At 35.4% G+C, this 13,925-nt stretch overlaps 2 protein-coding genes across 2 annotated transcripts in view; one reads left to right on the plus strand and one right to left on the minus strand.

Moving 5' to 3' along the window:
• rassf4a (Ras association domain family member 4a) overlaps positions 1–13,925 on the minus strand; it is a 160,883-nt gene that overhangs the window by 145,958 nt on the left and 1,000 nt on the right. The window lies entirely within an intron of this gene.
• Positions 4,613–13,071, plus strand: vstm4a (V-set and transmembrane domain containing 4a). Its single transcript, XM_058795720.1, has 8 exons — positions 4,613–4,938; positions 6,104–6,499; positions 10,145–10,198; positions 10,630–10,737; positions 10,926–10,959; positions 11,063–11,187; positions 11,544–11,602; positions 12,469–13,071. Exons 1-8 carry the CDS (start codon positions 4,887–4,889, stop codon positions 12,628–12,630), a joined length of 990 nt encoding a protein of 329 aa, XP_058651703.1. The 5' UTR covers positions 4,613–4,886; the 3' UTR covers positions 12,631–13,071.

Raw genomic sequence — 13,925 nt, forward strand, 5'->3', positions numbered from 1 at the left:
TTTAATATATACAACATTTTATGAGATTTACACTTAAAGGGATACTCCACCCCAAAATGCAAATTTTGTCATTTATCACTTACCCCCATGTCGTTCCAAAACCGTAAAAGCTTCGTTCGTCTTCGGAACACAATTTAAGATTTTCTGGATGAAAACCGGGGGGTTTGTGACTGTCCCATTGACTGCCAAGTAAATTACTCTGTCAAGGTACAGAAAAGTATAAAAAACATCGCCAAAATAGTCCATCTGCCATCAGTGGTTCAATCTGAATTTTATGAAGCGATGAAAATACTTTTTTTACGCAAAGAAAATAAAGCATGGATACGCTGTTTCCGTTCAAATCAAAGCTTAAATAAACGTACAATACGTATCCATGCGTTACTGATGACAGAGAATAGCGTACGCACTTTGCGTCCATCGGATGCTTTTCAAAATGGCGCTACGCTGACACAGAGAGGAGACGAATTGCTGAATAAATATTTTTATTGTGTTAAATATTTAATATCGTTATTTTTATTCTTTGTGTACAAAAAGTATTCTCGTCGCTTCATAAAATTCAGATTGAACCACTGATGGCAGATGGACTATTTTGGCGATGTTTTTTATACTTTTCTGTGCCTATGACAGTGTAATTTACTTGGCAGTCAATGGGACAGTCACAAGCCTCCCGGTTTTCATCCAAAATATCTTAAATTGTGTTCCGAAGACGAACGAAGCTTTTACGGGTTTGGAACGACATGGGGGTAAGTGATTAATGACCAAATTTGCATTTTGGGTTGGAGTATCCCTTTAATTCAAGTAAATAAATAAAAATAAACAATTAAAGATGGGAACTATTTATATCGGAACAATTGGTATAATACTATGAGACAAAATGCTGATTTATATATATTTGTATATATTGTTATTATTATTTATAATTTTATAAAGATATAAAATATATCAGTGTAAAAACCTTACACATTAGAATAACTATCACTATCATGTGTAGATAAGATTTAAGGGGGCTCAGTGGGGTACTGCACTCTTGTAAAAAGAGTGTTATATTACATATGCATGTCTGCTCTTAAGGGATCAGGTAGGAGTTGAACCCCACAACAGGGTAAAGTAGTCTCTTCCAAACACTGGTCAATCCCTCTGTGAATCACCTCTCATGACATTTATGGGATCATACTGCAATTACAGTCATTCTGCTTGACAAATATTTCTAAATGCTTTATCATATAACATTAGATGACATTGCTCCTTTAATGCACTCTTAGTTTATTGTTGCACAGCTGCATTGAACTGAACATGTTGTTGTCAAGATATTGAGACTCCTGCTTGCACTCTTGCGCAAAAAAATCTACCAATAATAAATTTAAAACATATATCAATCCTAAAATGTATATTTTAGATTAATTTGCAAGACAACCAAGTCATTACACACAGGAACACTGGTTCAATCAATGACGTGAGATTAGGGGTGAGGCTATCTATATATCTAACCAATGGCAGATGGGCAGAATGGGCCGGGGTAATCATTTTGTCATTATATGAAGTCCACATTTGTTGTATACAGAGTTGTTGTATCTTAATTGAAATGACAGTTGTTTTCATAGAGAAACTCTGTGTGTATCAAAGGCAAATAATTAAAACAGTCAATAAGCACAGTCACTGAAAGTACTTAGGCCATCAAGTATTAGAATAACGTCACTGCTCCCAGGCTCATTTACAAAATGCCGCTGAGAGAAAATAACGCATAGTTCTTCTTATGGCGCCTGTAATGTTCTCGGATATTGATTGTATCAAGGATATTAGCTGGTCTGTGACTTAATCAGCCACCACCCCCATCTGAATAAAGCTTGAGCTAAATGACTCCCTCCTGAGGGGCCTGCTCTGTCTCTTTTTATTAAAACCCCACAGTCATTTGAATGAAAATGTCAATAGATCTTCCTTTGCATGCTTTTACAAGAAAAAAAAAAAACTAAATTGTGATGAAATCTGAGTGACAAATGCCTTCATAAATGCGGTACGTTTTATTTTATTTAACTCAAATCTTATGCACTTTTTTTAAACGCTGATCCACTGGGCCTACTACAGTATTTCAGTAGTTCACAGCTAACAAGCCTTGTTTCAAACTAGGATTGCTGACATCCAAAGATCATGATACAAGAGTTTTTTATTCCCAGCAATTTACATCACGGTTTACCGATACTGTGGAACAGCAACAGGCTATAATATGTAAATAATCTAGGTCATTAAACAGTCCCATTTCTACACTGGGTCTTTTTGAGAGTGCCACAATGCTGGTCCTCTGCATATCCAGTGGTATAATTATAAAACCAATTAACTGAGAATAATTTGCCCTAATGGCAGAGCCAATAAACAAACAAACTGAGCGAGTGATTTAATGGAAGGGTGTCTTTGTGTTGCTTTGTTGCCTTGCGAGTGGCCCAAATGAGTTTAACAAGAGCTCCCTCGAGATGCTACATATACCAGAGATATGAGAGAGCATCTCCTTTTGATTTCCCCTGGTCCTCGACTACCATTAAAAACTTTAAGAGGCATCTGTGGAGGTCGGTCAAGCACCTTACTGTACCCAGCACTGACCAAACCTGAGATGTCCATAGTAGAGACTGGACCACGAGGCTCCGGTATTAGCTAAGATGTTGTTGATGTGATGTGTGTGTTATTGTGCCGTCTCTCCCGCTGACTCGTGTATTACATTAACAAGCCACTTACTGATTGACTGAGAGCTTCTCTCCATGAGCCCTTTTAATCTACTCTGATATGAAATGCATGATTTCGCTGCAGGAGTCAGGTCTGCGGGTGGGCAATGTCTTAAAACTGTAATTGAATAAGTGAAAGAATCACCGTGTCTTACGTTATCTAAGGGCAACATGAAATAAGTGATAACCATTTACCCTTTTTATTGGTGCACACACACGCAACAGTTTATATACGTTTGCTGTAAAATGTCATCCAGAACACAAGCTTCCAGACTGTGAACAAAGCGAACCATTTTACATCTTCTTGAACTATAAAAGCCATATGTTGGTTCCATGTGAGAGGATCTGGCATCTTCTGTGTTGTAGCCACATGGAGTCAGTGTAGAGTCCTGATAGCAGTAATGAATGTGGTATGTAATTATTTCAAAATGAATTGAGTTTCTCTTGCATTTTGCTGGCATGATTAACTGGTTAATTAGAAAAGAAAAAAACAGGTGTTTTGCAAAGAAAAACCTGATAAATGAGCTTGAAAAGAAATAGTAATTTTAACTCCAGGAGTAATGTCACTACCGTTTTCTATATTGTCTTACAGTAAGCCTATGCATGCATTTTCAAAACAGTATTCCACAATGCAGAGTGCCTAAATCGAATTTACATTTTCAATATGGTAAAGGAACCAGCTGTGATTTTTAAAGTTTTTGGACTGGATTTATGTAACAGTAACTGTACTTCTTTTCAGGATGACAGCTGGATGCTAATTCCATTTCACATGTTTATATAAAAAAACAATATAGCAAATTGAGTAAATGCATGCTAGTATTCCATTTTGAATGTAGCCAAAGATGTAAAATACAGTCCTTTTTTCCTTGTTGTAATCAGTGAGTTGGAGGCAGTCCTGAAAGATAAGTGGTAGCATTTTTCCTACTCGTTTAAACTGCCGAGACTCTGATCATGTGGCTTGTGCTTTGCAAAATGCTTTGAAAAATGGGAAACATCTAATTTATGAAAGTGACTGATTCCGTCATATCAAAGTTTACTAATAACTACCATTTTCATGCTTATGTGCTCGTTAGTTCGACATGTTTCATGTATTATTGTAGGCTGTGAAATTCACAACAAGCTTTGTTTCCATTACAACATGCTGTGTATACTTTAAATTATTCCTTGATCCAGTCAGAATAAACAATACAGAGTTAAAGACAAAAGTATTGCACTGGCAGGACACATGCTAAGCTGTAGTCCTATACTCTGTTGCTATATATAAGCACATTGTGTAATTCAACTCCTCTTGGCAGCAGTTGTCAGTAGGAGAAACCACTAGCTCAGCACATTACCCTACCCAATAAACCATTATGCTTCAAACCACGAGATGGGTGGACAAGAACTGTGCAGTGAAGACAGAAAACTACATTATAACGCCAGACAGAGGCCATATTTTTAAGAGTCAAAGTAAGGATAGTTCACCCAAAAGTTTAAAGATTGTCTTCATTTACTCATCCTCATGTCTTTCTAAACCTGCATGACTTTTTTTCATCCATAGAATGTTTAGTCAGTTTGTTACACAAAGCTTTTATATATTTTGTGTAAATTATGTATAATTCATGAGTTTTTCAGACTAGATTACTATGTCCTTTTTAAAGTTTAAAACACAATAATTGCATGTTAGTAAATTACACTACGTACCATTATACATTAACATCTTCTTTGTGTTTACCACCAGAAAAAAAATTCATATGAGTTTGGATCAACATTAATTTTCATTTTCGGGTAAACAATTCCTTTAAGCTTTGTGACAGTCCACTTCACTCATTATAAGGATGTAAACACTACGAAGACCTGGTCACTTCTCCTATACTTTCATATGCTGTAGGTCCAGCTGAAAATTTGTGCTGCTTCCAAAGGTTCTCTCAGGAAATGGCATTTCCTACATACTTTTAACTGACAGGGGGAGTGATTACAGGATAGAGAAAGAGAAAAAGAAAAAGAGAGCGGGTGAAAAAAGAAAGACTGGGAAAGAGGGGTGTTTCTAACTGGGAACAGAGCACGCACTGTTTCAGATTACACACACACACACACACTGAGAGGGAGAAACAGAAAGAAAAGGAGAGAAAATCCCAGGGACTCCTTTCTTTTCTTGACGTTTAGTTGGGTTTATGGAGCCTACGGGTCTGCAAAATGAAGCTCTCTGCTGTTGCGATAGTTCTCCTGACTAGAGCTTTTATTGGAGGTAAGACTGTCTGTTTATCTTGGCCTTTAAATATGCAATGACGAAACAACTTGCAAAATAGCTTTCAGGGGGTAAATGATCAGTGAGATGATTTTTCAGAAAACAGCTTCACATTTGTTACACATGTAACTGCAGCGTTCATCTGTATAAAACTATTTTGCATGTTTAAAAAATGTAAAAGTAAACAAACCTCTTCTACTTTTGCTCACTGACCTCATTTTACTTTAAATACATGTATCTTCAGTGCAAAAACGTATTGCAAAATGTTGCATTGTTCTGAACAGTCTTATAGCAACTAGACATTCTTAGGTCAGGGTTTCATTCAGCATTATTATTGTGAGACATTTTGTTTATGTTCAAATCGCTCTTGTGATGTGGTTTTTGCATTGAAAACAGAGCCCCGGTTGACCCCTGAGGGACTCGAGTAATTGGGACGCAACATAAACACGACAAAGGCTTTTAACAGCTGGATACAATCTTGTTGTCGTGTTCTCTGCTCTATCATCTAGTTCAAGAAGGCAGACAAATGTTTTCCACCTGTAGTCTCTGTTTGGCACGGCATATTAAGCCCAGATGCATTCAGATATTTTACACCCTTTAGGGGTCATGGATTTTGAATAGGAGATATCACTGATGAAGCTCCAAAGACAACTGAGGAATAAATATTATAACTTGGTATATAAATATATATATTTAATATTATTTATACATACATATATATATATATATAGAGAGAGAGAGAGAGAGAGAGAGAGAGAGAGAAAAGAGAGAGGAAGCCTATGGTAATTAAATCTTAAAATCAGGATAAATCACTACAGCTTTTATTGTATGCAATTATCTTTTTGAGGTATAAAAGGTTCTATACATAGGTAAACAAATATTTTTCATATATTTAAAAATTTGGAAAAATAAATTAGCAATGTTTTAGTCTCTTAGGTTTTCTTTTTATGATTAAAATCTATTTTATTTCTCTTTTGCCTGCACATATAAATCATGATAGGTAATAACTTTTTTGGATAGGTAGCCTAATGGACTTTTTTGGAAGTCCACATCACAAAATCAGATATACTGTATTTAATATAATACAACAGATATTCCATCAGCAGCAACAATATAGAGAAAGTCTAAACATGTTTTTATTCTTTTTACTCGATGTATTTCCCAGAGCTGAGTGAAGCTCTAAATGTGACCGTCACCCCTGGGCCAGTCAGCATGTGTATGGAGGGAGACAACATCACTTTGTCCTGCTTAGTGTCTCAGAGAAAGAGAAGCAGCAGTGCCCTGGTGCTACGCTGGCTCTACTTCCCCACCCCTGAAGACGAGCACCTCTTGGTCAGGATGGGCATGAAGAAGAGCAAATATTATGGCAACTACAGCAAACACTTTCCCCAGAGCAAGTTCCACTTGTGGGAAGAAATGGATGGCCAGATCTACCGTTTGCTGATTCTGAATGTGTCGCTGGAGGACGGGGGCAACTATACCTGTAAAGTGCAGGAAATACGGAAGCACAGAAACAAGTGGAGGGCCTCGTCGAATGGAACAGGGAGCATGGAATTACGAGGTAACTTGAGGATTTTTAAAGCAGTGTCTTAAATTATGTACAATACTCAGCCTTCTAGTATATGACTTCGTAAGGCTACTATTGTCTGAAATGAAGCACAGTTTTTTTATTACACTACATGGAAGCATTTGCCTTTTTCAGTTGATGATGCTCTCATTTTGGTGTTGCCGTTAGCTTTAGCATGTTAGCTAACCTAAGCCCAACGCATACTTCAGACTTTACTGCGTTTTTCAGTGTGAACACAATACTTGCACTACTTGCACTACAAAATGGCAAAGAATAGTGCAGAAATATGCAAAATGCAAACGACCAAATGCACAATGTGAAAGCTTTTTCTCAATCTGGAATTTAAAACAAATGTTCACTTCAGGAACTAGTCACTAGCGCCAGCGAACACTGTGGTTGAGTTGGATGTGGTGGAAGAGTGATGTCTTGCTACGGTCAGGGCTAACCACACAACAGCTGTTTCCTCCAGTTCACTAATCCTTCAGTTCATCCTACAGAGGGTCAATTTCAATTCCTCAATTGGTGACAAAGTTCATTGTTAGCTATTTGTAAACGTCTTTTACAGAGGGGATGGTCTGTCTTTTCAGAACACCACAAAAGAGCGACTATCAGATTCACATAGTGACATTAGTCCATGTCAACAGTTCAAAGCCCAAATCCAAATAGTTTTCGAATGGTCCATAAAATTTCAAATAATCAACGTGAAAATGAGGCGTAAATGTTCCTATTTCTCACGTTATAGCCTTTTCTTACATGCTAGCTTCAAGTGTGTTTGTAAGTCTTAGGGTTCCACCTTCCACATATACATCATTTCCACTATAAATGTTTTCTGGGCCAACACAAACAGACCATGAGGCTGTTAACGAGAGCAACCTGGACATGCTGTGGGGACAGAGAGAGGAGACTTGGCAAGGATGCAACTGAAAACATTTACTCTGGCTGCATTATGAGTTTTCCTATGGTGTTCGGACAGCAAGAGGTCCCAAAGCCTCAGCGTCCATTGGATTAATCATCTGCGTGATAAATGGCAATTGCCTGATGCTAGCAACAATAAAGAGTGACAGTTCACTCAAAAATAAACATTCTGTCATCATTTACTTAATTTCTGCAATGAGTCTCTTGCTTCTGTAGAACACAAAGTAGATTCTGAAGAATATAGAGCTTTCATTTAAAAATCACTTTGTGTGATTAATAGACTAAAATGTTAGTTATTCATTGAAAATCTTCACCTTCAAGAATTGAACTTGAGAATAGGATCAGTCCATGAATAAGTCAGATTTTGTGAACTGGATCATTTGAAAAGATACGTTTTGTTCTCTCAAAAACGTGCCAGTGAGAACTAGGGCAGATGTAAAGATTTTCAGTGAATAATAAATTACATTTCAATCTGTTCTTCACACAAAGCTATTATAGGCTTCAGAAGGTTTGGAATACAGTGCACAAGTCATATTTCTTCTTTTATGTTCCACTGAAGAAAGACAGTCATATGGGTTTGGAACAACATGATGGTGAATGAATGATGACCCAATTTTCATTTTTGGATGAGCTATTTCTTTAAAGTAGCTCTTTATAATTTATAAAGTTCAAAAAGCGAATTTATTTACAGTTATGCTACATCACTGGCCATGATAAACCATTGCATCTTAAAGACTTTTTTGTTTAACTGACATTTTAGAAGCTAAATCCAAAAAAAAAAAAAAAAAAAACTAAAACTAAAAGTCTTTGAATTCATTTAAGAAGATTTTGTTTAGAGAGATAAATGTAGTAAAAATACTTTTTAAAACCATTCCATAAACCGCATATGATGATTTACTTGAAGAAAAAACATCAGCATATATCTCATATATAAAGATGTGGTTTTGAAGGAATAAAAGCAACAGAATGTTATTGTAGGGGTTAGACAACCACAGATACCCCACTTAACCAAATCTGAGACACAAAAATACAAGATAAAACCAAGTGACAGAGTAAACAAACAAGAGGCAACAAAGAAGCAAATGAAGGTCGTAGGTTGACTTAAACCGGGGAATTTGTCTCGTGAAAGATTCAACAAAACAATGTCAACCAGCTGAAATACCCCATAAACATAGACCAAAGCAGGACCACAGAGCGGGGTTAACCACTTCAACCAACTCTACAGCCACAGGGTCAGCCAAAAAATGACTTAATGCTTTCCCAAAACAAAAGCGGCACTCAAACATACGCTGTTCCCCACCCATTTGACTTCGAATGTAGTGTGCACATTGTTCTCAAGTGTTATTGCACAATGTGGCTGCAGATCTGAAAATGTGCTGAACCCTTCAGTTTAGCAGGGGTTTAATAGGATGGCTTTGACTTGAAAGAAAATGCAGATCAGATGTGTAACTGTATACCTGCTGCGGATGGAGTCACAGCCGTTCTGGTCGTCATTTCAAGCAGAGTCGGTGCTAAAGTAGTGCATGTGAGCGGAGATGCACAGCAGGATCCGTTAGGACCCAGAACACAGAGAGAATGGTGCTAAAAAGTACTTTAATATGCTGATGATCAGGGCTTCTGTATGTTTTTTGAAAGGGTTTCTTTAGAGCTCAGCCCTTGTGCTTTTCACTGAATTAACAATGTGAAATTACATTAAAATACTTTCTCATAACTGAATAGGTAGAGATATCTATTTGTAGATTGATTTACCTTTATGTTTTGTTTAACATCATAACCTTCCCAACACTGATGCAAGAAATGGTGTTGGTTTGGGGGCAGAACTATGTTTTTGTTTGGCTAGCCAATGGAGGAAGTGTTCAGGAAACTTTATTTTTTGTGATGCTATAGTGGCATGCAAATTACAGTTTTAAGAGAGTGAGAACCTTTATTGTGTTTCATCATACAATGATGTAAATTTTATTCAGCTAATTTGAAATTTTACCTTAATATCATACAATTAGCTCTGAAAGTAATTCTGTCCAGCAGTGCCCTCAACATCTGTAAGCAATTTTCCCTGACCTGACATGTTTTAAAAAATGCCATGCAGTAAGAATTTAAAGAAGAAAAATTAAAGAAAGAATGAGAGAAAATATGATTTTCCATTTATTCTCAAAAATCTGAATTTTGTTTCCTAGATAAACAAGTATTAACAGTAATTAATAATAGACTAAGTTATTTAAACATTGATGTAATGTGTGCTGTATGTATTAATAGCTGTTTATGAGCTTTCTGTGACAGATTTATTTAAAGCCACACTTCTCAGGGTCAAAGGTTAAATATTTTTAGAGGACTCTAAAACAAATTCCATTTAAACTAAATGTCCTTGCCTGGTCATATTGAAGCCTAATCAAGCACAACACTGCATGGAATACAAGATGTTGGGGAGAATGACCAGGCTGAGCCTTGAGCCAAATATGCAACAATGAAAATACATTTCATAATTGTGTTTTCCCCTAAACTTAGATTGCTAAATTGCAATACAGATGTGAAGCACAATAAAATCCACAACTGAAAACTTAAAAAACAAAAAACAGACCTAGTCCCAAAGATCAATAAAAGCACAGTCTGATTTCAGTTCTCATAAAATGTTATTTTCTTCCTTTAATAATTTTTTTTTTTTTAACATTTTACTTTTTACTATTTTTACTTTACATGCTTCACTTATGTCTCTCTTAATGTTTTCAGTACATCATATACCGAGCACAGGAAAATCTGATGTCATATGGCGCATGTTTGAAGGTATGCTGTTACTTCATTATTTTAATAAAATAAGAACATGTTGTTTATTGCAGTCTGGTCTCTATCACTGATAAAGTGGATAGGATCACAGCTTCGGCTAGTGTGTTTACATCTCCTCCCTTCTGGTGGAGAAAGACCAAACCAAATTCAACCAAGTGTGCTCGCAGTGTTTGGTTTATTTTTGTGGTCAGCTCTGACCAAGCTTATATTGGAATGGGGATTCTTCTTTGGTTTATGACACTTTAAAACATTTCCACTACATTATTACAAAATCCACTACATTTTATATACAAAATAAAAATAATGCATTACTGTGTGTAAATTATAGTTTTAATTCCAGTTGTTAAAAGTAAAAAAAAAAAAGGTAACAGTAATGTATAATTGTTCAAGAAAATGTTAAATTTACATTGTTTTGCCGTGATCTTTCTCAGATTTGTATCTGTGTGCTGTGCTCATCTGCTCTATCGGTCTGGTCTGCATGCTTGTCTTTGCCATGACAATCACATGTCAGCACCTGCAGCACAAACGAAGACTACGAGGTGATGAGCTTTTTAACTCATTTTAAGTCAAATCGTTTACATGATGCCTTTAAAAAATACTGTCTTCAAGCAAAATGCATTTCAAAATACATCAAAAATTATTTTATTCTTATTGTATGATTCTGTTTTCCTTATTACCACACATATTATTTATGTTCTTATGCTTGTTCAATTCTATCTCTATCTAGCCAGTTATTACCTTGTGAAGTGTCCTGAAAACAGGTAAACCAATGCAATATGATTTACCACTGCTTTGCTGTTATAAGTGATTGATTGATTCTTAGATTGATTCTAAGAATAACATGGTTCTGTTTTATATATCTAGTTCAGGAGAGACAGTTACCAGTGTGTCCAGCTCCTCTCCTGCAATGCACAGAAAAGAGAGGCGACACAAACCACAGCTCAGAGACATCACTGAACCACTACCACCACCACAGATACCAGCTAAAGGTACGTAACAGACTGAAACCCTTTATTATAACACAAAATCAAAAATGACTGAGTTATCAAAATGTTAGGTAACACTGTATAAGAAGGTGCAATTCGGTTAAGTTAGTTAATACTTTAGGTATTTTGAAACATGAATGAGCATTTATTGCATTTCATTATATAGGTTAATGTTAATTTATGAATGTACTTGTTCATTATTAATTCTTGTTCATTTAAAATACATGAATTAATTCAGTGAAATTAGTATATGTAAAAATGAACATTAACCAAAGTTAATAAATTCTATAAATTATTTGATGTTACCAAATGTTGAACCCTTAAAAGTATCACACATTTTGTTATATTTTTCTTTCTAGCACCTGTACCAAGAAAGCCACGTAGGACCAAACTTTTAAAGGCACAACCTATAAAAATGGTAGGAATGCTAACTTTTATTGAACTCATTTTACATAAGAGCATTATTTTCTTTCATACTAAAGCATTAAAAAGATTAAGTGATGCTGATTGGGTTTCATAATTGTCCTAAATATATATCTTCATAAATTACTTGCTTTATAATCAATTTCATGTGTAATCTTTTTATTCACAATTTTATAATATTTGCATCTAACGACACACTTTCTTTAGCCTCTCAATTGAATTTTCAGAGACTAGAAACATGCAAGAGGGAAATAATGTGGCTTTCTCATTGAGCTTTATGTTCGCCACAGTTATTGCTATACCAACTTCCATTTATGGGTGTTATAATTTTATTTACTATTATTGCTTTCCAAAGCGTGATTATTTATTTAACATGCTTGATTCATATTAGATTAGTTTCCAGGGAAATCATCACCGAAATGTAGAAAAGCAGCAAAAAACTGAAAATGTTTTACGGTCTAGTATTGTATTGTGAAATCCGGTTATAATCTGGTTGGTCAACGATAAACTTTATATAATCTCTACTAGCAAAACAAAGACTTCTTTAAATAAGTGTGATTGGCAGGGGATCGGACAACATTTATATGTCTATCCTACTGCTCTGTCCACTTGCTTTGTTTGCATTCCATTTTAGAAGTACATCCTTTGACCATCTGAAATATATGTTTATCAGATGAAGTGGTTGTTCCGACATACTTGAGATTCCTAGTTAGAACCCTCTATGAACAATCCTAAAATTATACCTATAATTTCATGTTGTTCTGACCCCACATTCCCCAGAGAAACTCCTCTTTCAGACCTCTGACCACATACTGTAGTCTTCATATATCTGAAACGCCCTGTTCTCTTCTCGTCCTCAAGCCAAGGGTGGTAGAGGACAGTCTGACATACGCAGAGCTGGAGCTGGTGAAACCGAAGCCTGAGCTGAAAACAGACTTGACTGGATGTGCACAACTTGAGCCTAAAACACAATGCACGGGGACTGTATACGCCCAAATACTCTTTGTAGAGAAGCCAGTGTAAATATGTACAGTATAGAATTTCATACCAAAATTATTTATGAGATTAAAATATTTTTCCCTACATACTGATGTTCTGTTATTTCACGTATACTAGTATTACTAGTATAAAATTTGTCATACAACAGCAGCATTTTCTTTTTATATATATATATATATATATATATATATATATATATATATATATATGTGGGCACATTTATGTACCTATGAATTTGAGACCTTCTTTTTTTTATCCAAAAGTAAGGATTGCATTACAGATTTAACTCCAAACATGCGTAATTTGATTATGCAATTTTGTAAAGTATGTAACAATTTAATTTTTTGCTATGATGTATAAAATAAAGATTACTCCTCTAAAAGCAGAGGATGACACAGTATGTGCAAAAGAGCATACTGATTTATTGTCTCATTTATGTCCGCTTAAACATGTCGTCATTGTGTTGTTTATTGAAGCATATCAAAGAACATTTAACCCTCTGATATAACCAGAATAAGACCTATAAGATCAATTACCTTGGTTGTTGTACTTTACTTTCCGTAGTTAAAAATACAAATATTAGCTACAGTGTATTATATTAGGTATATGGGGTATGTTAGATATTTCAATGGTAATTTCAATTTAACTTGCATGTATAATTGCCTTATAAAAAAAATTACAATGCATTTTTACTATTACATTTTCATTTGCATAATATTGACATTTTTAAGCAAAACACATAATACCTTTATATTTATGCATATAATGCAATTTGTGTATTATAATTAGGTTTAGACGAGTTAGGTTAAGATGAGTGCAAGAGCGCAGCTATCATAAGCATAAAGCCATTGATACAATGCACATTATGACATCTCAGTTCGTCTTTGTCCTCTCTTATCGTTCGTTCTTGAGTTTAGTCTCTCTTTTTCTCTCTCTCCGTTTCTCCCACACGCAGCTAAGAGCCAGTGACTGTGATGAACCCTTTAATGGTTACATTTATTAAAATCATACTAATTGTAATCATGCTTAATAATTAGCTTTACAGTGCATTATAATTGGGTTAGGCTACAAGATGGTTCTGCCTAGGTGCTATAATTTATTTGATTTAATTATTCAGACGAGCCCAAATGGTTTGACATTTAATATCATAAAACCACCGACATATTAAAATTGAGATGGCTATTGTCTTTTGAGAAGGTCATTTGCTTCTCTTCGTGAGATATATGGTGATTATTTTCCAGTCTATTAAGCGCCTCTACTTAGCACAATTAGCCGCATGCACAAAGGTTAAAGAGAGCGACTCTCCCCCTTCATTGTGG

The sequence above is a fragment of the Onychostoma macrolepis genome, chromosome 13, assembly GCF_012432095.1.
Source record: "Onychostoma macrolepis isolate SWU-2019 chromosome 13, ASM1243209v1, whole genome shotgun sequence".
Lineage (NCBI taxonomy): Eukaryota > Metazoa > Chordata > Actinopteri > Cypriniformes > Cyprinidae > Onychostoma > Onychostoma macrolepis.